Source organism: Dipteris shenzhenensis, chromosome 27, assembly GCF_047967505.1.
Source record: "Dipteris shenzhenensis isolate YYH24624 ecotype China chromosome 27, Dip_SZ_1.0, whole genome shotgun sequence".
NCBI lineage: Eukaryota > Viridiplantae > Streptophyta > Polypodiopsida > Gleicheniales > Dipteridaceae > Dipteris > Dipteris shenzhenensis.
In genome coordinates, this window is record NC_141622.1 from 52,087,831 (window position 1) to 52,110,613 (window position 22,783).

The window sequence follows — 22,783 nt, forward strand, 5'->3', positions numbered from 1 at the left end:
GCCTCAAGACCTAGGCGTGCAACTCTGCACTGCTATTGTGGATGGCCTTTGCTGCCCAATGACCCCACCCATCTTGCGGGCAGGCATCCTTTGGGAGCCAAATCTGGGCTATAGCGTGCTGTACCTCCTCTTGGTAATTGCATTCGGAATCTTCACTCTTTGCTGTGGGAGCGCTTGGCATGGCTATCCCGAGTGTAAAACAATGGAGGATTGATCAAACATCATCGTGCAGCCTATGGAACCCCCTGTGTGCAGAGCCCAATGCCTAAATCTTCAAGAGATCATCACGGCATTGTTGGCTGAAAGAGAAAGAAAGGTTGCTCGAAAGTTGGATAAACTCAAGCGTCTCATTTTACATCTCAAGTTTCTTGCTTTGCTGCTGACATGGCGGTGAAATGAAGCGCTTCCAAGTTTCTTGCTTTGCTGCTGACATGGCGGAGAACATATGCTCCAGAAGTATCAAAACATCTACCGAATGCCCAACAAAGGCTCGCTGTAATTCCTGTCTCATAATCAGTCTCACTATGGCTTCTGACGTGTAACAAGGAAAAACAAAACTTGAAACCAATTCTTGCTATCTATGGCAGAGGGGCGACCTCCTTCCTCGCACCTATCCTCTGTCCAGGCTCCCCGCAGGGTGCAGGAGGCTTCTAGCTACCGGGAGATGAGAGAAATGAAGGAAGAGAGCGGAGAGAATGCAAGAAAGAGCTGTAGACTTCAACATGTAATCAGATCTGCCCCAAAGCCTTGACCTTGGGATCGGATGCCTCGATCTCCATGCTCCGTCAGTCCGTACATCACCTTGGGAGGGATGGACCATGTTCCGTACAGTCCGTACGGCTGTATGGATTGGAAGAAATGCCTGCCTTTTTGCCTCGAGATCCACGCCAGCTTCCATACAGCCTGTCAGGATGCGTGCCTGCATCAAAGCTGCCTCACGAAATTGACAAAGGGAGGGGAGCAGCTAGAGCAGCAGCACAATAATAGCAGGAGCAACAAAATGCAACGAAAACCACAGAGGGAGCTTCTGCTAGACGTCTAGGACCTCTGGGAGAGTGAGGGGAGAGAGATGGAAGGTGGGGGAAGGGCATGCATATACATGCGTGACAAATGGCACCTCCTTCTTGCCATTTGCCCCTTCATTAAAGTCTTAACCCCCATACCAAGGATAACGTTGGTTGTCCTTGGGCTCAACCTTTAGACCCCTCTTTAAAGCCTTTTCCTTGCCCCTAGGACCTAGTGGTGCATCTAGACTTTGCCCCTAGGAACTTCTAGGAAGCGTGCACGTCCTCTAGCCAGTTCCTCATGGCCAAACCATTACTACACTTAACCATGGTTAAACCTGGGGTAAGCCAGTCCCTCACGGCCAAACCACTACTACACTTAACCATGGTTAACCCTGGGTTAAGCGTGGGTTGAGTTACAAAGATACTTTACATCACTTTTCACATCCCTGTGAGATAGCCTCCTCTTAAAACAACAAACTATCTAGCTTGCTGCTGAAAAATTACAGTGAAAGTAAAGTAAATAGGCAGAAATAGCCCATACCAGAATATACATCATCTGTAAGATACAACCTATAATGATAATATGGGCTAGGAGAGCTTAAGAGTCCATCCATACATCAATGCATCCTCTGTGTCGAGTGTCATGAACACCCATCATGGAGACCTCACAGCAGAAGTAATGTCAGCAAGCAGCATCTCGGGTGAGACAATCAGTGCCACCAAGCGATCTCTAGATACATGAGCAGTGTGAATCAAGGAAGGGGAGGTGCTAACCTCCTTTCCAGCACCAGGAAATGCTCTGGATCTCTGCTATGCTGAACTTGTAGGAGCTTGTACTGCAGTGGGCGCAAGCTGAAACGCTTCCAGGTAGAGTTGCAAATCTGAGGTGACTCTGCCAGGTCACCCTCCTCCATCTACTTTGCATCCAGTGTAGGATAATTCCTTAACTTCACCAGGTAGCAACAGGAAACTCTATCTTTCACTTTTCTTTGCATATGTGCCAAAATCTGTTCCGGAACCAAGATTTCATCCAACTCCTCAACCTCGGGCTGATCCTCATGAAGTAGGTCAGCAGGCACATCGCCCTGTAAAGGCTTCAACGAACTCACATAAAAGGCATTACGTATGGTCCAAGTGGCAGGTAGCTTCAGCCTGTAAGCTACATCATTAATGCGTTCAAAAACCTGAGATGAGCTGCTGCTCCTCCCCTTCCTCCTCCCCGCCCTCCCTCTCCCCCCCCCGCTGCCCCCTACCTCTCCCTCCTTGCTGCCCCTACCTCTCCCTCCCCGCCCTACCTCTCCCCCACCCGTCAGCCCCCCCGCCCCCTTTCTCCTCCCCCGTCCCCTCCCCCGTCATCCCTCTCCCCTCCCCGGTGCCCCCTTCTCCTCCGCCCTCCCTCTTCCCCGCCAGCCCCCCTGCCCTTCTCCTCCCCCGCCCCCTCCCTCGCCCTCCCTCTCCCTTGTCACTCTATTTGGCCTCTACATCGACGAGCTCTATCAGGACATTCGGAGGTGCAGGCTGCTCTCTTGCGGAGGCTGTCATCCAGATTCTCCTATACGCAGACGATGTAGTACTACTATCCTCTTCTGCTACTGGTCTTCAGCGACACCTGGATGGACTTCAGGTCTTCTGTGATACACATGACTTGAAGGTCAACCTTGGGAAAACCAAGGTGATGATCTTCAACACTTCTAGACCCGCTATGCACCGAGAGTAGTGCCTCTTCGCCGGTGACCCTGTTGAGATAGTTGACTCTTACACATACTTGGGCGTTGTCTTCTCAGGCCCAATCTTCACAATGCGCCCGGCCATGCAGGCCAGGATCAGCCGGGGCTACGCCGCTCTTGCCAGGCTGGAGAGACAGTGCTACCACTCCCACTTCCAGGACCCACGGACCAAGTCTCTCCTTTTTTATTCTTTGGTCCGCCCAACAGGCATGTACGGTAGCCCGGGGGGGGGGCCAACCTTTCAGACACAGAGTGGGCTCGAGTCGAGCACCTATAGATACTGATGTTTGCTCGGATGATCCGTAGCAAACCATCGGTACCACACCAGATCATTCTAGCAGAGTTCGGCGCCTCACCCCTACAGCTCGATGCGGCTTTCCAGGCTATCACTTATCTACACAGAGTCAGGGATTTCAGCTCCTCCTCCGACGGTCGCCTCTGCCTACCTTGGCTAGCCCTATCCTCTTCTATGGCCTTATCCGTTGATGGGGACCATCGATGCTGGTATAGTCGTCTTTTCAGTTGGTTCACCCGACTGGGCCTCGACTTAGACCGGTTGCCTCCTTTTCAGTACAGCCTCGACGCTCCACCATCTCCCCTCTCCCCCACTGACCAGGAGGTCAACCGGCTCATTCGAGCGGATCTGCTCCAGCTCCACACCTGGCGGACATGGTTTCTTCACCCCGAGCTTCCTGTGAAGCTCGACTTCTACCGCCGACACTGCCTCTAGATCTCACAGGAGGGCTTCATCACACCTCTGGGTTACACACAGCTTCATCTACCACATGCACTCCGGATCTCCCTTGGTCAGTTTAGGATTTCGTCACACCGATTACGGATCAAGAGCGGACGCGCAGAGGGTATCCCACGAGAGGGCCACCTTTGCCCACTTTGCGACTTGCAGGAGATCGAGTCGGAGGAGCACTTTGCTTTCAGATGTCCTATCTATTATGCCATTCGAGGCCGGTACCACTGCCTCTTCCGCGACGGATTCGGCCCCCTCCCACACATGCTGCAGTTCCGGATCAGCGATGCCTAGCCGCTTTCTTACATGAGATGACTCGATACCTCTCTCCGAGCACGGCGACACGCGCAGCACACACAACGTGAGGACACCCAGCGGCCCATCACTGATTTTTTCCAGTCACAGGATACCTCTCCTCAGTCTAGCCGACGACGCGGACGTGAGCGAGAGCCAGAGCCACGACAGCTACGCCAACGGACAGACTCACACATCCGGGTCCATGACATCTCGTCTCTGCTCTCTGCCGGCCCCACCGGGGTTACCGTTGCCCTCATCCACAGGGCCACCCGCCGCCCCCGATGACCGAGCTCGACTAGGCCGCGTGACGTCAGAGGCCAATCATCTATCGCAGGGTTTTTTCCGGCCTCCCATTTGACGGCCCCTCTATGATTGGTCTCTGACGATCACCACCTACACATATATATTGTATCTCCCCCCTCTGCCCCATTTTTGGTGCCCCTCCCTTCTTTTTTGTATCATCTGGAGGTAGACACACATTTTTTGTATCAGGACTAGACATACCATCCTTCATAACCTCTTTTTTTGTAGAAACGGTTGGCTGGCCCGTTTTGAGACCGCCACCGTTATGCTCATTGTATGAGTTATCTTTAGTCTCATAGACCTTCACGGTCTCCCGAAGACTTTAATAAACTTTCTTTCTTTCTTTCTTTCCCCCCCCCACTGCTCTCCCTCTCCCCCCTCCCCGCTGCCCCCTTCTCCTCCGCCCTCTCTCTCCCCCGCCAGCCCCCCCGCCCCCTTCTCCTCCCCTGCCCCCCTCCCTCCCCCTCCCTCTCCCCCCCAAGGAGGCCCCTCCCCCCGGGGAAAAAAAAAAAGGGGTTTAAAAAAAAAAAAAAAAAACCTCCTCCCTCTCCCTCCCCGCTCCCTTTCTTCCTAACTCAGCTCCCCACGCCTCCCCCTCAGCCTACCTCAGTCTCCCCCTTCAGTCTATCCTCTCCTTCCCTTCTCCTCTTTCCTACCCTCTCTTTCTCCTTCTTCCTGCGCCCGCGTTCAGGGCGTCCTGGGCAGTAGTTTCACGGACGGAGCTTTTTCAGTGTTGGAATGGGCCTTTTCACATCGATTGGCAAATGGATCCCCATTCAGCCAATCTTTGTCCACCTCCATTGGCCGCGAGAACCGTCATTTTTTTAGAAGACGAGTTACAGCAGCTCAAGAAAGATGTGGAATTAGAGGGCTCCACATCACTTTTCGCCCGCATCTTTGGGTCACACCCTTCCAGATCACAGGCTAGAGACTGGATGCTGGCGGCGTTACCAGGAGACCTCGCCCCACACCTCAGGGATATTCGACTTTTGGGACGTGGATTCTTCCAAGTGGTTTTTGACTCCCACGAGTCCACAACCCTTGTTCTCAAAGCTAATCCCCTGGCTTTGGGTTCGAGGAGGATCTTTCTTTTACCCTACACCTTGGGCTTGGATTCGGTCGAGGAGGACAGGCAGGTCACATCACTGTTCATTAGATTTCCTGGTCTTCCCCAGGTCTACAATCGACTGCTTGCCACTATTGGTCGGAGTGGTCACTGAGATCCCCTCCCTTCCTGGCATGCCTTCTTCCTCGGCAGAGGCAGTCAGTGCAGACGGGGTGCCTCGTGTTAGGGTCATTGTCTCTGACCCTAACATCTCAGATGACCACATTATGCTTCAGCGTCCAGACGGCTCTCTCTTTCGACAGAGAGTCGAGATTTCAGGTAGACAGGACCAGTGCAGGATTTGCAGGATCCTTGGGCACTTTGCTAGAGACTGCCCAAGGAAGAGAAAAAGGCCCAAGAGGTCTTCTGATGCGGCTCCTTCACGTACCACTAGGACTGCACCTCCCCAGCACCCTGTACCACGCACTCCAGGACCACCAAGAGCAACAAGGCGCCCTGCTTCGCAAACCCTAGGACCACCAGGGGCAGTAGGGCGCCCAATGCCCGCAGCACACCCAGTACCACGATGGAGAGCTATTAGAGCGGCTCCCTTACCTCAGGAGGAGACTTTTGATCCTGTCCAGACAGACGTCTTCCAGACTCCAGAGGTGGATGTTGCTGCAGCCCCATACACTACAGTTCCACATCAGGAGGGGCCTTTAGATCCACCAGCCCCAGTCACTTTGGTTTCTGACCCCTTGGTTTCTGACCACGAGGGGGCTACAGGTACTTCCCCGCAGACTGTTTGTGCCACAGTCAGGACAACCGAGAAAGTGCAGGCGCAGATGAGGGCTCCTGATTCCTCTTCACCACAGCCACAGGCCTCCTCAACCCCCAGCTCCAGTTCTGTTGATAGAGGCCTGGCAGGTCCTTCTCCTCCATCTTCCACGAGTGCAGGTCTTCTTCGCACTCCTCGGCCATACTTGCTTATCAGGAATTCTTTTTCGGCATTGGCAGATTCGGCAACTTTCATGGATGATGAGGAGTTTGTGCCCTCCACCTTAGGGGTCCCGGTCATTGGGATTCCTTCTGATAGGGCCTCCCTTTCAGCAGGTGTGGGGATCCTTTCACCTGTTGAGTTTCCTGCCCTCAGCAGGAGTGTTTCGGCCCAGGGGAAGCTGGTCTCCTCTACTAGGTCAGGTAAGCCTTTCCATCTAGCATCCTCCTGTCGATGAGGATAGTCAGCTAGAACATACAGGGCCTAGGCGGAGCTCCACACCGTCGCCGTAGGCAGCTGATCCGGAACCAGCTTCATCCAGGCGTCACTGGAGGTGCTATTGATATCCTTTTTATCCAGGAACACAAGCTGGATGCCAGTGATTGCTCTAAGTCTGGCAAACTGCTTTTAGGACATACCTTCTGGTCGCCTGCTATGGGCACATGGGGAGATACTTGCATTTCGGTCTCTCTTTCTATATACACATGCCCATTCATGCACGGATTGACATATTTTATGTAGACGATTGGGCACCTTACAGAGGAGAATCTGTATGCATTTCTACTGGGGTTTCCACCTCAGATCATTTTCCAGTGGTGTTGCAGATTCTTGAGCCTCATCGGAGAGGACGCTCTGCTAGTTTTAGGATTCCGGATGCTTTTTATGCAGAGGAGAGCCTCACGGAGGATATTTTACAAATTTGGGTTTCTCACATACAGGGTGGAGCTGTCCACTTATCTCAGGTAGCTGCAGCCTTATCCAGAATTAGTGACTATTATCATACAGTCGCGGATTCCAGGAGACGTGAGATTCTTAGATGTGAGATTGGTATACGCCAGCAGTTAGCGTCCCTTCAGAGGGAAGAGCAGAAGAGGCCCACAGATGCTTGGATTCAGGAGCGCCTTGCTGCAGCAAGGGCTCATTTGCAGACATTGTTGGATCAGAGAGCAAAATATGCCTTTCATGCACGGGAATCCTTTTGGATTCAGATGGTTGGCAGGGTAAACAAACACTTTTTCTCTACTCATGGGCCCAGACATAGTAGAGATAGTGTTTCGCAGCTTGTTGACTCAAACGGGGTGTTACAGTCAGATCTTGATGCTGTCATGCGTGTAGCTTCAGATTTTTTTGCATCCCTTCTTACTGCAGATCCAGGCACACAGGCCATTGATGATGCTGTATTGGTGAAGAATGAGATGTATGTTTCTCTGGATGCACCTTTTACCAATGTAGAATTCAAGACTGCATTACTTGCCCTTCACAAGGGTAAGTGCCCAGGTTCAAATGGACTTACCCCCTCCTTTTTTATTACTTTTTGGGAGCAGATTGGTGATCACATTGCATCAGCCCTGTAGGGTGTGTGGGACTCTGGTGAGATGCCGGACTCACTTACAGATGGTCTCATTCATCTCATCCCAAAGGGGGGTAATAGGAATCTTGTGTCTCAATGGAGACCCATGACTCTATTGGGCACTTTTTACAAGATTCTGGCGAAAGCCATTAGTCTACGGCTACAGGTTTTTCTTCCAGATTTGATTCATGACACGCAGACAGGGTTTGTGCATGGCAGAAGTATTTTTGATAATATTTTCTCATTTTGGGAGGCCTCATAATGGGCCATGCAGAGCCGCCAGAGATTGGCCATTCTACTCTTGGACTTTGAGAAAGCTTACGACAGAGTAGACTAGGATTTTTTAGAGGGTACTCTATCTCGCTTTGGTTTTTCAGATGCATGGATTAGAGGAGTATCCTCTCTCTACAGATCAGCCCATAGCCAGTTGCTCATTGGGGGGGTAAGAGGGGACAGGTTGCATATTTCCAGATCCGTCCGCCAGGGATGTCCTCTTGCCCCGTTTCTTTTTCTGTTTGTGGCGGAAGCTATGAGTATCTACATTAGATCTCAAGCTGATATTTATGGGCTGAGGCTTCCTATCCGCCGGGAAGAAGAGCTCCTGGATAGTGAGTTGGCAGATGACACGGCTATTTTTTTGGATGCCTCCCCCAAGACACTCACTTCCTTCCGGACAGCCTTGGATTTGTTTTGCACGGTTGCAGGTGAACACATTAATTGGCATAAATCCAGTGGTTTTTGGATTTGCGAGGATGACACCCCGGATTGGGGTAATGATATTGGCTTCACTTGGGTACAGAGGGGCGTCTCCGTCAGATATTTGGGCTGCCAGGTTGGGGTGGGCATCTCTCCTTCACAACAGTTTGCTCCGGTATTGGAAAGCATCAGAAGAAAGCTCCTTTTCTGGAGCTCAGCCAAACTTGACTTGGCCTCCAGGGTGGTGGTGGTTAACCAGGTTCTTCTAGCCACAGCATGGTTTGTATGCTCTTGTTGGTGCCACTCTAGGGATTGTATCACTCAGCTTAAGAGGCCTGTACGAAACTTTTTATGGAGTGGTCTAGATGGCACAACTGATGTTACAGCCAGGGTGGCTTGGGAGACCTTGATTCTTCCTACAAGAGAAGGGGCTTTGAATATCATCGACCCAGATCTACAGTGCAGAGCTTTACTCTGCAAGTTCGTTGTGAGAGGGCTTATGCCAGGGCAAGAGCCTTGGAAGGATTTTTTAATCAGATGCATACAGTCTCGCACGCCCACTTCAGGAGAGGATTGGACACACAGTACTAGATGGGTTTTCACCAGAGCCCACCTCAGGTCTCCCTCTTCCCCTCTTATGGTTGCTATCCTGAAAGCATGGGCCAGCTTCAGGAGTACTCTTCGCAGGATTCCCCTATCCACCCGTGAAGAGATTGAAAGGTAGCCTATCATGTGGAATGACAGGATTTTGGATGAGCTTGGCAGACCACTTGGAGCTTCTCCTTACATGCAGTGGCTAAGATGGGAGAGGGCCCTGCATCTACAGTGGGAGCATGGAAAGCCTTCAGGAAGCTTCCTGCAGACCAACAGGCCCAGATGGTTCTTAATCTCAGAGGGAGTCCAGGGAGAGTCCAACAGATTGATGCAGCCTTGCCCTTGGATTGGGTGGACACAGATGACATGCCTATTACTTGCTCCACCTGGATGGGGGAATTTTTCAGATTGGGAGTTCCTTTAAACGTGATTTCTTTTCTTGACCCACATGAGGATGCCTTAGTATTTGATGTTTCTTCGGGGGGCAGGCTGTCCAGATCCACAGACAATATCTTGTTGGAGGTACCATTTCAGCCAGTCAAGATAGTGGGCTTCATGGAGCATGGCTCTCTTTCACAGTGGTACTTGGATCCTGACCCGCTTCTCCTCGCCCTTGGCTCATGGAGGCTGTGGCTCTATGGAGGTGTCCCAATTAAGTTTTTGCAGTGGGACCCTGGGGAATGGGAATGGGAATGGATAGATGAAGGGCACCGAGAGAAGGGCATCCCCTTCTTTCGTTACACGGTCAGTAATGCTAGGAAATTCCAACTCAGCTGTAAGAGTTGGAGGCCCACCAGAGCTCATCATTGGGAGAACTTTCAGATTCCTGCTGACTTGCAGAATTTTTTTGGGCAGAGACTCTGGAAATCTCACCGGAATAGAAAAATCACTCTCTTCTTTTGGCTTTCTATTCATGGTGGGATAGCAGTAAACCATTGGAGGTCCAAGTTCTGAGCAGACCCTTCTTGCCCTCGCTGCCTTTCTGCTTTGGAGACAATACAACACTGCCTTTGGGATTGTAGACAAGCGAGAATCATATGGAAGGGGATTGCAAGACTTTTCAGCACTTTTGTTCGCCTACCTTTCTATATGACCTGGGGATCAGTGGCTTGGCTTACTCTTTCAGGGCCCCAGGTATTTTTTGAGAGACTTGATTCCTCTTGGGCTCTTCACATCCGACGACACCTTGTGGAGTTGTGCTCTCTAGAGGATGTTCCGGCCACTCTTTTCAGGGCTGCTCACTCCTCGGTCGACTCTCCATGGGAGATCCTAGCTAGCAATGCAGCATGGCACATTTGGAGAGCCAGATGCACTGAGGCTTTGGAGGGTTCTCAGGTTCACCCTTCTCAGATCTTGGCCAGTACTTGGACAAATACGATACACACTCTGATGGCCATTTTGGCGACCATGCAGGGATCATCTCGAGCAGCCTCCTCCAGGAGAGTTACTTTTGTCAGAGATTGGAGAGACTCTTCCTTCTTTGCTGAGACTTCTACAGGGTTGAGATGGCATTTTCAGCCTCAGCCTTGGTTTCTTTCTACCTCATTTCTCTGAGGTGTTCTTTATTACATGCTTAGCATGGTGTATTTCCGCACAGAGCTTGCTCTAGCGGGTTTCTTTCTTTCTTAATAGAAGTCTCTTTTTTGAAAAAAAAAAAAAACCTGAAAAGGACCATAATTCAGCTTTGTGTACACTTTGGTCTTGCCTTTCATCTTCCTGAGTGGTGCTTTCTGAAAACGCAGCAGCACCCAATCACCCTCTTTCAAGAGTAACTCGTGGCGATGCTTATCTGCTGCCCGTTTGTGCTTCTCTTGGCTTTTCTGGAGGGCTGTTTTGACCTGCTGGTAAGCAACATCTAAGCTCTCCACAAATCTGTCCGCTTCAAAAATCTTCTCTTTTGTATGCAGAATGGGAGGTACCTTCCGTTCTGCCACAATATCAAAGGGGGATTTTAGTGTGGATGAGTGTACAGTGTTGTTGTAAGCGAACTCAACAGGTGGCAGAAATTGCTCCCATTTCGATTTTTCTGATCAGAAACATAACACTTGAGAAGATCAAGGGCAGTGGAGTTGGCTTCTTCGGACTGCCCATCAGATTCAAGATGAAAAGAGGATGAAAATTTCAGCGTGGTACCCATATTCTCAAAGATACCTCTCCAGAAAAGACTTGTCATCCGCGGGTCTCTATCACTGACAATTGATTGAGTCATCCTGTGATGTTTAAACACATGAGACATAAAAAGTCTCGCCATTTGGTCTGCTGTAATCTTCTTCCTTATGGGAATAAAGTGGGCCTACTTGCTGAATCTGCAAATAATGGTTCATATCCTATCATGTCGCAATGGTGTACGAGGAAGATCAAAGATAAAATCCATGGCAATGCTTTGCCAGGGGCGATTGGGAATAGGTAAAGGCTGCAGTAGTCCAGCTGGCTTCTGTCTGTCATATTTCACCGCAGTGTTAGATGATCGGTCTGAACATGAAAGTTAGTACCCAAAAGATAATGCTTCCAAGTCAAAAGAGCATGTATGACAGCCAACATCTCCTTCTCATAGATGCCAAAATTCATTTCAGCATCCTGGAGCACTCTACTCCATCGTTACTAGGGAACGCCGTTCCCAGAAGGCATACTTAACAGGAACGTCCAGGAACTTCTCAGATGAGGGAACTCCATGGAAACGTTCCCAAATCGCGTTCCGGTGTTCCCAAATCGCGTTTCAGCTTCTGACACTTCACAGGAGTGGTAAAAGTCACTTAATTGCTGTTTTTGGCCATGATTTTTGCCATAGTTTGCTGCTCCTACTTGCTCCAACCACTCAGCCCCTCCTCTCACCCACTCAGCCTCCTTGCAACCCCCATTTTAATTGAATATTTTGGTATGTTTCCATGTGATTTGATGACGTGTCATATGACATGGCGTTCCTGTTCCCCCGTTCCCGTTCCCGTTCGCGTTCCCGTTCCGACCCCCCACGTTCCCGAAATGTTCCCGTTTACTGGTAACTATGCTCTACTCTTGTATGCCATGACTCTACCATCCTGCATAAGTACCCCTCATACGCTGTTCCCACATGCATCTGCTTGGACAGCGAAGGGTTTGCGAATATCTGGCCAAATAATGACAGGATCTGAGTAGAGTTTCTCCTTCAGTAGGTGAAAAGCTGCAATTTCTTTGGGACCCCATTTGAAAGTGACCCCTTTCTTTTGTAAGGCATGTAAAGGAGATGCAATCTCTGCAAAATACTTAATGAACCTCCTGTAGTACGAGCACAAGCTCAGAAAGCTGCGTACTTCATGGATGTTCTTCAGGTGTGGCCAATTCCTGATGCCCTCTACCTTGGCGGGGTCCATCCTAACTCCATCCCTGGAAACAATGTGCCCGAGAAAATGGATCTCATGCATGAAAAATTCACTTTTCTTGGCATTGACAAGCAGCTTATGCTTCCGTAGCTCCTCAAGAACAATTGCCAGGTGCTTCTTATGTTCAGCCTCATCCTGAGAGAACACATCGAAGAAAGTGCCAACAAAGGCTCGGTGTTCTCTAAAAATCATGTCCATCATTGTGTTGAAGGTGGCAGGTGCATTGGTTAACCCAAATGGCATGACAAGAAACTCGTGCAGACCAAATGTGGTATGAAATGCTGTTTTGTGAACATCCTCTGGCTGAATTCTGATCTGGTCATAACCAACATTCCAGACCCCTGTAACCTATCCAAAATATCATCTATCATGGGTATAGGAAATCTGTTCTTAATGGTAATTTTATCGAGGGATCTGTAGTACACATCCGCTAGGATCCATCCTTATTTTGGACCAAGAGCACGGGTGAGCAGCACGGGTGAGCAGTAAGGTGAAGAGCTGGGCTGAATCAGCCCCTTCTCCAACAAATCGTTGACCTTGTTCATACCCTGTAAGGAGGTTGGTTAGGAGGGCTGCTACCAGGGATTATATCTATCTTGTGGTCTTCTGGCCTTTCAGGGGGCAACTCCTGTGGAATTGAGTCGGAAAAATATTCCCTAAACTGAAAAAGAAAATCTGTCCGTTGTTTTTCCAGCTTAGAAAAATGAGACTACTCTTCTACTGACTTCTTTTCGGATGCAAACACTAAGTATGCTGAAAGATGCTTTTTCATTACGTTGCCAATGGCAGAAGCAGATACAATAGGGATGGATTCTCCCTTAAATTTAGCATCAAGAACGTGGGCTTTGCCACGGTGAGTGATTGTGATTGTTTTATTCTTTGTATCCAAAACAGCCCCAACACGAAAGTGCCAAGGTATCCCCACTAACACATCACAACCATTCAACGGCATAATATAGAACTCTTGTGTGTCCACGTAGCTTTGAATATGCATCCGCAGCTTGCCTATCACCGGAGTAACTGACTGGCTGAGTCTTGGACAAGCCATATTTGCATCACACAACGGACCCATCTCTTCTGCCTGAATTCCCAACTTTCCAGCCAGCTCTGGAGAGATGAAGTTGGCCTTTGCTCCTGGATCGAAAAACATCAAAGCTGTCTGGTCTCTTATCTTGCCCCATGCCCGGCATAACTCTATAACATCTGTAGTCTCAACAGCCCCAACCAAGTCTGGCAAAAGACCAGTAGTGAGCTTGGGTTTTTTATTCTTCTGATCAATCCTCTTTTCCTCGCAAATATAACACTTGTTGGCATCATAAAGAATTTGCTTTTCCTCATTTGACATACGGGTCGGTACTCGCCTCTATCTTGCAACAAACTTTGCCTTCATCGGTTGCGAAAACTTTCTGAACTTCTTAGGGGATTCCATCTTGCTGCTGTTTGACCTTGATGTCTCCTATGAGCTTCCTTTGAACCAGAAACTTTCCCTTGCATTAGTGCATAAGCGGTAAGTGGCATTCTCAACCAACTGGGACATATTGGAGACCCTTGTCTTCGTGCAGTAGTCCCAAATCTCCTTTGGCAACCTGCAGCAATATCTTTCAATTTGCTCGGACAGCGGTACATGTCTATAAGAATTCACTGGTAGTAGGGCTTCCCAAAATTTCTTATTATAGCCCTCCAAATTTATGCAATCTGCAGCATCTAACTTGTACCAGGCGGTCATGATATTCACCTCAAAAGTGGTAGTGAGCCATGCTGCTGAGAAGACCTGCTTGAATTCGACCCAAAGGTAGGTGCTCTGTCTTGTAAGAGAAGGTTTGTCCACCATTGGAGCGCATTGCCCTTAAAAAAGGTGCCGCCTTTCAGACTTTGGAGGATTCTGTGAAGTGTCCACCTAAGTAGGTAGCATCAAACTGCTATACGAATGTCAAAGCCTTCAATCTGTCCTGCATCCCATTGAAGGTCTCAAACTTTACAGTTGCCCCTCCCTCCTTGTAATATTTCAATTTGCCTTTAGGATAAACAGGGGGCTGCAAAAATGGTGGGGCCATTACTACTCCCGTATTTTGAGCCATTCCACACATACCCATGGTGGGGTTTTGCATTCCAGGTCCCACTCCCTATATCTGCGGCATATTCCAAGTATTGCCCATTGTCCCAGGCATTCCTGGCTGCATTCGAGGCTGCATCCCAATGTTCGAGTACATCATATTGGCATTTGCAGGGGGCATTCCACCCATCATAGGTTGCTGGAAATTATGCATTCCGGGCTGCGTGCTGCCCATAAAGCTACCTAGCATTCGGGGTGCCTCTGCGGATGGCGCCACCATTGCGTGAAAACCGATCCCCCTCCAAAATATCCTGGATGCATCATGGCTGAGGAAGGGCTTGCTGTCCTTGATTGACCGAGAAAGTTGTTGGCATTACCTGCTATAGGGGTGATCGAAGGAATCTTTGAAGGCTCTCCACTGAAAGAAACATGCCTAGGAGTCTTCTTATGCTTCTTATGTTTCTTCTGAGCTGTCTTTATGCTTCCAGGGGAGGGAGGAGCTTGCATAATCCTGCGACAGGCCTCCCGCTACACTTTTTGCATTCGCAACTGAAAAAGGGCATTGGGATCAAGCTCCTCTGCCTCATCTACCTTGTCCTGTGAGTCCTCAGTGGCATGCTCAGGAGAAACCGGTTGTGCCCCACTATCTTGCTGGTCATCACCGCCACTGATGTTGTGCTCCTCTGTAAAGCTCTCTTAGCCTCTGTCTTCCTCCTGCCCTTTTACGAACACTTTCTAAACTCTCAGCTTGTCGTTGATTCACTAGCTAATCCAAAATCACAGGCGCTGGCATCCCGAATATTCACCCAACCTATCTCATGGATCACATGTACAAAAGATATGTAAATTCAATTTCTTTTCATGCATATCCACAAGCCCTCAGCTCCCTAGATGGCTCCTTCTGCCACATGTCATCATTCTAGACCTTTAGCTTGGTACACCATTTACCCCTCTCTTGGCACAATTAAAACATTTGCCCCTTGGCATTATTACACATTTAGGTGCACCTAGGCCTGAGCACTCAAAACAACCTAGTCGATGCCAATACACCCTCACCTAGGACCTTGGCAGTTACTTTCCTTGACCATTTTATTTACGCACATAAAATATTACAAAAGTCGGTCATCTAAGGGAAAATGCCCACCGATCTTTCCGAGGTCATGCTATCTCGGCTAGAGCATAACATTCCTTCCCTCTTCAAGCATCAGCGTCCTCGATGATGAAATCTGGGAACACTCTCCGTAACTGGTATACGGATTCCTAGGTAGCTTCTGATAGAGGTAGACCATGCCATGCAACCAACACCGTGGGTATCTTCCGATTGCGTACTTGCATTGTTCCTCGGTCCAGGATTCTTGTTGGTTTGCGTCTTGCATTATCCTCTATCTCCTGAAACAAAACAACACCTTCGATTAGTGAGTCACCAGTATGCAGAAATTTCTTTAAACGAGAAACATGAAACACTGGGTGCACCTTACACCCTTGTGGTAATTCTAATTTATAGGCTACCTTGCCTATTCTTTTTAGAATTAACCATGGCCCACAATATCGAGGAGATAACTTAGCACACTCTCCTGCAGTCAAAGACTTAGAGTGCGAAGCAACTCTGAGAAAAACTTTTTCTCCTTCCTTAAATTCTCTAGCGGATCGGTTTTCATCCGCATAGGCCTTAGCTCTATCCATAGCTTGGCGGATGTTAGCTCTCGCAAGTGCTAGCATCTCCCGCATCTGAACCACAAAGTTCGCGGCACTAGGCACTTTCTGAGGTATTCCAACTATAGTTGGATTCGCTGGCCTATAACCATAGTTCAGTTCAAACGGACTGAACCCTGTAGAGGAATGTTTTCTATCATTGTAGGCAAACTCCAACAATGGCAACCACTTGTCCGATGTATGTTGCCTCAATGACACATATGCTCTAAGCATATCCTCTAAAATTTGGTCGATTCTTTCCGTCTGACCATACGTTTCTAGATGATCCCCACTACTCATTTCCAACTCAGTCCTTAGTGTCTCAAATACTGCAGTCCAAAAATGACCGGTAAATTTGACATCTATGTCTGACACTATGGATCTAGGTAATCCATGCAGATGAAATATATGTCTAATAAACAAATCCGCCACTTGCGGGGCACTAACAGACTCTCTAGTTGGAATGAAGTGAGCCATCTTGGTAAGACGATCAACCACCACAAGGATAGAATCATATCCACCTTGTGTCGTAGGCAGCCCTACTATAAAGTCCATGGAAATGCTCTCCCACTTACTTAGTGGTATCTCCAAGGGCTGTAAAAGGCCAAGTGGCTTCATCCGTTCTGCCTTACCTGACACGAAAAACAATATGTCACATATTCATGAATATGCTTTTTCATCTTTGGCCAAAAGAAATCTCGCTTCATGAGATCATGTCTTCTTGACTCCTGGATGTCCCGCACATGGGCTATCATGGCATTGTCGAATGACTCTCTCCTTGAGATCAGAATCTAGGTACTACTTGACACGTCCCAGCACTCCTGAAACCTCTGATCTGCAAGCAAACACAAGAACACACACAACGTGAGAAACTGAGCATGCTGCTCACCACCCAACCATGACATCTACGGGATGTGATTCCGAATCAGGAGATGTCCCCTCCGAGCCACGAGCTGAGCTACTGGCACGAACTCCTAATCAAATCCTAACCAGCCTGGTGTCCCATACCACCAGGTGGCGCTGTGAAGCCTGGGATCTGCTACTGGGCCTTGGGCTACGCTAAGATGCAGGCGTGCGTGTGCGACTCAATCCAGGATCAGACCTAGCACCTGGGAACGAAACTTGCTCCCATCGGCTCTCTGAGAACTGAACCCCTGGGCCCCTTTTATAGACTCGGGCCCCAAGCGCCAAAAATAGCGAAGACCTCTAACTGATTCGTACCCTTGCCACTCAACCCGAGAATCAAGCCTGCCTAGCTCTAAGCCTCCCTAGGCTACCGGAGCTAGTCTTGTGTACCCAGTACACGTCAGATACCAATTCGTGCACATGACATACTTCCCCTCCTCTAAGAACTCACTCCTGAGTTCGCTAAAAAACCCGGAAATGTTCTTTGGAGGTTTTGTAATGTCTCCCATGTTGCATCCTCCGCAACACGATCCTTCCACTTGATCTTGTATTCCGTGATAGATCGATTACGAATCTGTCTGTCACGAAATTCAAGAATACACTCAGGTTCATGTGGAATAAAAGTCAAATCTGTAACTTCTATTATCTCTTGAGGAGAAACAAGTTGATCATCCGCACCCAAGACTTCTTTCAGTCTACTGACATGAAAGACTGGATGTACTTTAACATCAGGAGGCAATTCTAGTCGATATGCAACTGGTCCAATTCTTTTAATGACCTTGAACAGACCACAGTATCTGGGGGATAATTTCGGAACTAAACCAGTACTTAGGCTCTTGGATTCCTTGGGAATTCGCAAATATACCATCGTTCCTTCAGAGAACTCTCTAGGTGAACGATGTCTATTAGCATAAAATCTGTCCCGATCTTGGGCACTTCTAATGGACTCCTTGGCAAACTGCCACATTTCCTGCATGTCTTGCAAGAAGTTCTTTGCAGCATCATTTTGAATCCCTTTTAACCCAACCATAACTGGTGACTTAGGTTGAAACCTGTACATAAGCATAAAAGGATTGTAACCAGTACTCGAATGCTTTGCACTGTTATAAGCAAATTCTATCATAGGTAGATAATCTTCCCATGAAGACTGTCTCTTAGATACATATGCCCGAAGCATATCTTCAACCAATTGGTTAACCTTCTTTGTACTGCCATTGGATTGTGCATGATCTGAGGAACTCATACTTAGAGTAGTTTCTAACTTCTCAAAAACAAGTGTCCAAAAGTTACTTGTAAACTTTGAGTCCCTGTCACTGACTATGTCAGAGGGTAAACCATACAGCTTAAACAAGTGGTCCACAAACTCGTGAGCCAGCTGAACAACTGAAATAGTTGTTCTAGTAGGTAAGAATCTAGCCATTTTTGTCAGACGGTCGACTATGACCCAAATGGAGTCATGACCCTTGCGCGTTCGAGGCAAACCAGTAATAAAATCCATGGAAATACTTTTCCATTTATTACCTGGAATTTGTAATGGCTGTAATAAACCCGCGCTTCTAAGGCGTTCTGCCTTAGTAACCTGACAAACCCGGCAACCTACTACATAATTCTCAATAAATGCACGCATCTTAGGCCAATAAAAGGTATGCTTCACAAGAGACAGAGTCTGATGTATACCTGGATGTCCAGCACTAGGAGCATCATGACACTCCCAGAGAATCTTGGATCTAAGTTCCAGAACATCTGGCACACAAATTTTTCCATTCCGGAACAGCAAGCCGTTCCTAATCATCCGCTGACCTCCCGCCGCCTGTACCGTAGGTGGCACAATCCCTGAGTCCTGGTCAACCATGGAGCTCCCATCCTGGGCTCTCTGCCAATAAGAACTGAAATGACTATCAGTTGCGTAAAGCCCTCTCAAGGATTGAAATAGGTCTGAGGATATTTCCGTAAATGACATAGCATTTACAAACTTGACTCGACTTAAGGCATCTGCCACACTATTCAACGAACCGTTTCGATAACGTATTTCAAAATCAAAATCTTGCATTAATTCTGCCCATCTAGCTTTCCGTCCCCTTAATTCAGACCCATCACACACATACTTAATTGACTGATGATCAGTCAATACAAGAAACTTCGAACCATACAAGTAGTGTCTCCAAACCTTAAGGGCATACACTACAGCATAGAGTTTCTTTTCTAGTGTGGGCCAATGATATTGGGTGTCGTCTAGCTTCTTACTCTTGAAAGCTACAGGTCTGCCCTCTTGGAATAGAAGAAAATCTCGGAACAAATCGTTCATCATTTGCTGGAAGGTGGTTGGAGCATTGGTCAAACTAAAAGGTAATACAAGAAACTCGTAGTGGCCATACCTAGTTCGCAATGCGGTTCTATCTATGCGTTTAGCATAGATACGGATTTGGTGATAACCCGTACGCAAATCAATCTTAGTGAAATACTCCGCTCCGGCCAAACGGTCTATCAGATCATCGGAACGTGGTAGAGGGTATCGATTCTTAATTGTCACTTTATTCAATCGTTTATAATCTATACACATTCTCCATGTAGAATCTTTCTTCTTCCTTAAGAGACAGGTGCTCCCCAAGGTGATTTACTTGGGCGTATAAAGCCAATATTTAGGTAATCCTGTAGCTGTGAAGCTAACTCATCCTCCTCAAGCTGGCTTATCGTATAAGGTGGTACACTAATAGGTTGAGCCCCAGGTACTAAGTCTATGCGATGATCTACTGCGCGTTCTGGAGGTAAACCTTCCGGCAGTTGAGCAGGGAATACATCCTTGAAACCATCTAATAACATTCTCAATTCACGGTGTTCAAACACACTTAAATCATTCTTGTTATTTACAGAGACAACAAATGAAGAAAGCAGAATCAAAACACACTGATAGATATCATAATGAGAAGTGTTTAATATATTCCGAAGCTGCATCACAGATACAATAAGTCCCTGAGAAGAGGGAATATTATCACACTGAATACAAAATTGGGTGTCCTTATCCACAAAAGAAAGGGTATGTTCCTTCCATCCAATCCGAATATCGTGGGTTTTAAACCACTCTATTCCGATTAACAAGTCCACATGCTCCAAGTGCATAACATAGCCCGTAAGAGCCCCTGTGTATTCTTGAATCCGGATAGGAAGCGCTTCAATCTTGCGATCCCAAAACTGCTTCCCAGCTGGAAGCTGCACCTCATAGGTGTGATCGCTAGGTATCGTGGACAGCCCCATCTTCTACACAAATTTGTAATTAACAAAGTTGTGAGAGCTGCCCGGGTCAAAGAGAATGTGAATGCTTTGGTCCCTAACTTCTCCATAAACTCGGAAAAGATCATGGGAACCAAATAACGAAGTATTAAAAGTGCAATTACAAAAAAGTGGGCAGGTAATGACATTTACAGAAATACCTGTCATCGAAACTTGGTTCGCTCCCTTGGCTTTGGTACCCGGACCCGCCTGGAGCTTCGGTCCCAGCGCTTGCTTTTGATTCTTGCGCTTTGGACAATCATTCTTAGTGTGGCCCCACTCCTCGCAGAAGAAGCAACGTCCTTCCTTCTTTAGCTTCAAGGTACGAAGAAAACGGGCACGACCATTCTTCGCCTGAGTCAAGTGTTTCTTGGAGGCGTTGTCTATAGACTTCGTCTCCCCGGTACCAATGGTAGACTGGAAGAACTTCCGTTTGTTCTTCCCACTTGTGTCGGAAACTGTGGTTCCCTTTGCACTAGCCATGGTATCATCATAAATACGCGCGTAATTCATGGCCTCTTGCAACGTGGTACACTTGTTGTCCTTGATCTGCAACTTGTACGAGTCTAGCAAACCATTCACAAAGAAACCTAACAAGGTTACTGGATCCATCTTTGTAGCTCTGGTTTGCAGATCCTGAAACCTTTGAAGATAAACTTCAAAAGTCAAGTTCAGCTTGGACATATCGAGGGCTTTGAGCTTGCTTACGATATCATAGTCGTCCTCCTTCTTCAGAAACTCCTTCCTGAAGACCCCTTCGAAATCTATCCATGTTGCAGGCTTGGGTTGGAGTTCCTTCCACCATAATAAAGCCTTTTCTGACATGAACCCGGGTGCAAGCTGTATTTTCTTGTCATCTGGGTACGGGTGAAACTTGAAGTGTACTTGCCACTTGTGCAACCAAGTGTCAACAACCTCCCTGGTACGAGACTTGTGATCTCCGGGAAAAGGATCTGGAGTTATGTTCGGACCTAACACTGAAGCCATGGCATCCACATGTGTGAGCGCCTGAACAGTGCTAGTTAGAAGTATGAGGGTAGTCTGAATCCCTTGGAGTTGCTGTGTCAACCCCGTTTGATTCGCATTAACTTGCTCAAACTTTCCATCAAGAGCAGTGGTGAATTCACTGAAGGCTTTCTTCGTAATCAGATCATCGTAGAGACCCTGGTCTTCCTCCGCAGGGTAGTCCAAATCCTGGTCACCCATGGCAAACTCAGGATTTACAGAATCAGCCATGTCTGAAATCTGATCTGAAAAGAGTAGCGAACTGAGAGAAGTGACTGGTGGAATGGAAGCTGGAAGGAGAGTGGAGCAGAGAAAAAAACCGTCCCAAGAGGAGGTGACGAAAGAAGAGAAGCTGGCCGAGAAGAAGGGGTACTAAGCTGTCGATCAGCTCGAGTAGGTGAACCTGGAGACTCCCCCTGCTGGTTCCGCTGCAGGCTGTGCTGTACGGAAATCTGCTGCAGCTGTAGCCGTACCTAGGTGACGAAATTTTGGTAGAGGTGTGGAGAGGTCTTCTGGCGCACTCTAGCATAGGCTGTGGCTGAGCTTGAGATCTCGCCAGGCTATAAAGGAGACGGTGCAGCTAATCTAGGAAGCTATGCTTTCTAGAAAAGCCCACCCTCCCAACTTGGAGGGTGGTGCTTTTTTCGCACATCAGCCTCCCCGAGCAGCCTGGCCGCACCTTGCTCCAGCCTATGGCGCACCTACCTGCCTGGCCGAATCACGCTCCAGCTTGGCGCACCTACCTACGTCACCTAACCCACTGCGCAGCCTTGACCAAACTCGGAATCCCCTAGGGTTCCTGTCAACCCTTCGTCTACCCAACAGCCCCTCTCACGCCTCTCCTTCAATCCTCTCCACTCTCTCCTAGCTACACCTCACACCCTCTCTTACCTAAACCTTCAGCAATCTCGAATTCATCCTCACTCTCTTCTTCCTACCTTTTCCCTAAATCCTGACCACTTTCCATAACCGATGATCCTACAAAAACTTTGCAGCACAAATTTCAAAATTAGGGCATACCTGGAGGAACAAATCGTCGAGAATTCTTGGAACAGAAGTTCCTATCTCAGGAGTTGGCTCTGATACCAACTGACACGTCCCAGCACTCCTGAAACCTCTGATCTGCAAGCAAACACAAGAACACACACAACGTGAGAAACTGAGCAGGTTGCTCACCACCCAACCATGACATCTACGGGATGTGATCCCGAATCAGGAGATGTCCCCTCCGAGCCACGAGCTGAGCTACTGGCACGAACTCCCAACCAGATCCTAACCAGCCTGGTGTCCCATAACACCAGGTGGCGCTGTGAAGCCTGGGATCTGCTACTGGGCCTTGGGCTACGCTAAGATGCAGGCGCGCATCCGTGACTCTATCCAGGATCAAACCTAGCACCTGGGAACGAAACTTGCTCCCATCGGCTCTCTGAGAACTGAACCCCTGGGCCCCTTTTATAGACTCGGGCCCCAAGCGCCAAAAATAGCGAAGACCTCTAACTGGTTCGTACCCTTGCCACTCAACCCGAGAATCAAGCCTGCCTAGCTCTAAGCCTCCCCAGGCTACCTGAGCTAGTCTTGTGTACCTAGTACACGTTAGATACCAATCCGTGCACATGACACTACTACCTTGCCATTTCTTTTCAGCATACCATCTCTTATGGCATATCTTGCATAAGTTTGGCCTTTTCTGGATGCCAGGTCATCCTTTTCCCCAGGTTTCAATACATGAGCCTTAGGCCAAA

General features: G+C 48.3%; 2 protein-coding genes across 3 annotated transcripts in view; one reads left to right on the forward strand and one right to left on the reverse strand.

The window, feature by feature from the left end:
- LOC147884483 (Major facilitator superfamily protein) overlaps positions 1-22,783 on the forward strand; it is a 74,850-nt gene that overhangs the window by 47,940 nt on the left and 4,127 nt on the right. The window lies entirely within an intron of this gene.
- Positions 12,828-13,463, reverse strand: LOC147884484 (uncharacterized). Its single transcript, XM_087398827.1, has one exon. The coding sequence runs from the start codon at positions 13,461-13,463 to the stop codon at positions 12,828-12,830; it is 636 nt and encodes a 211-aa protein (XP_087254953.1).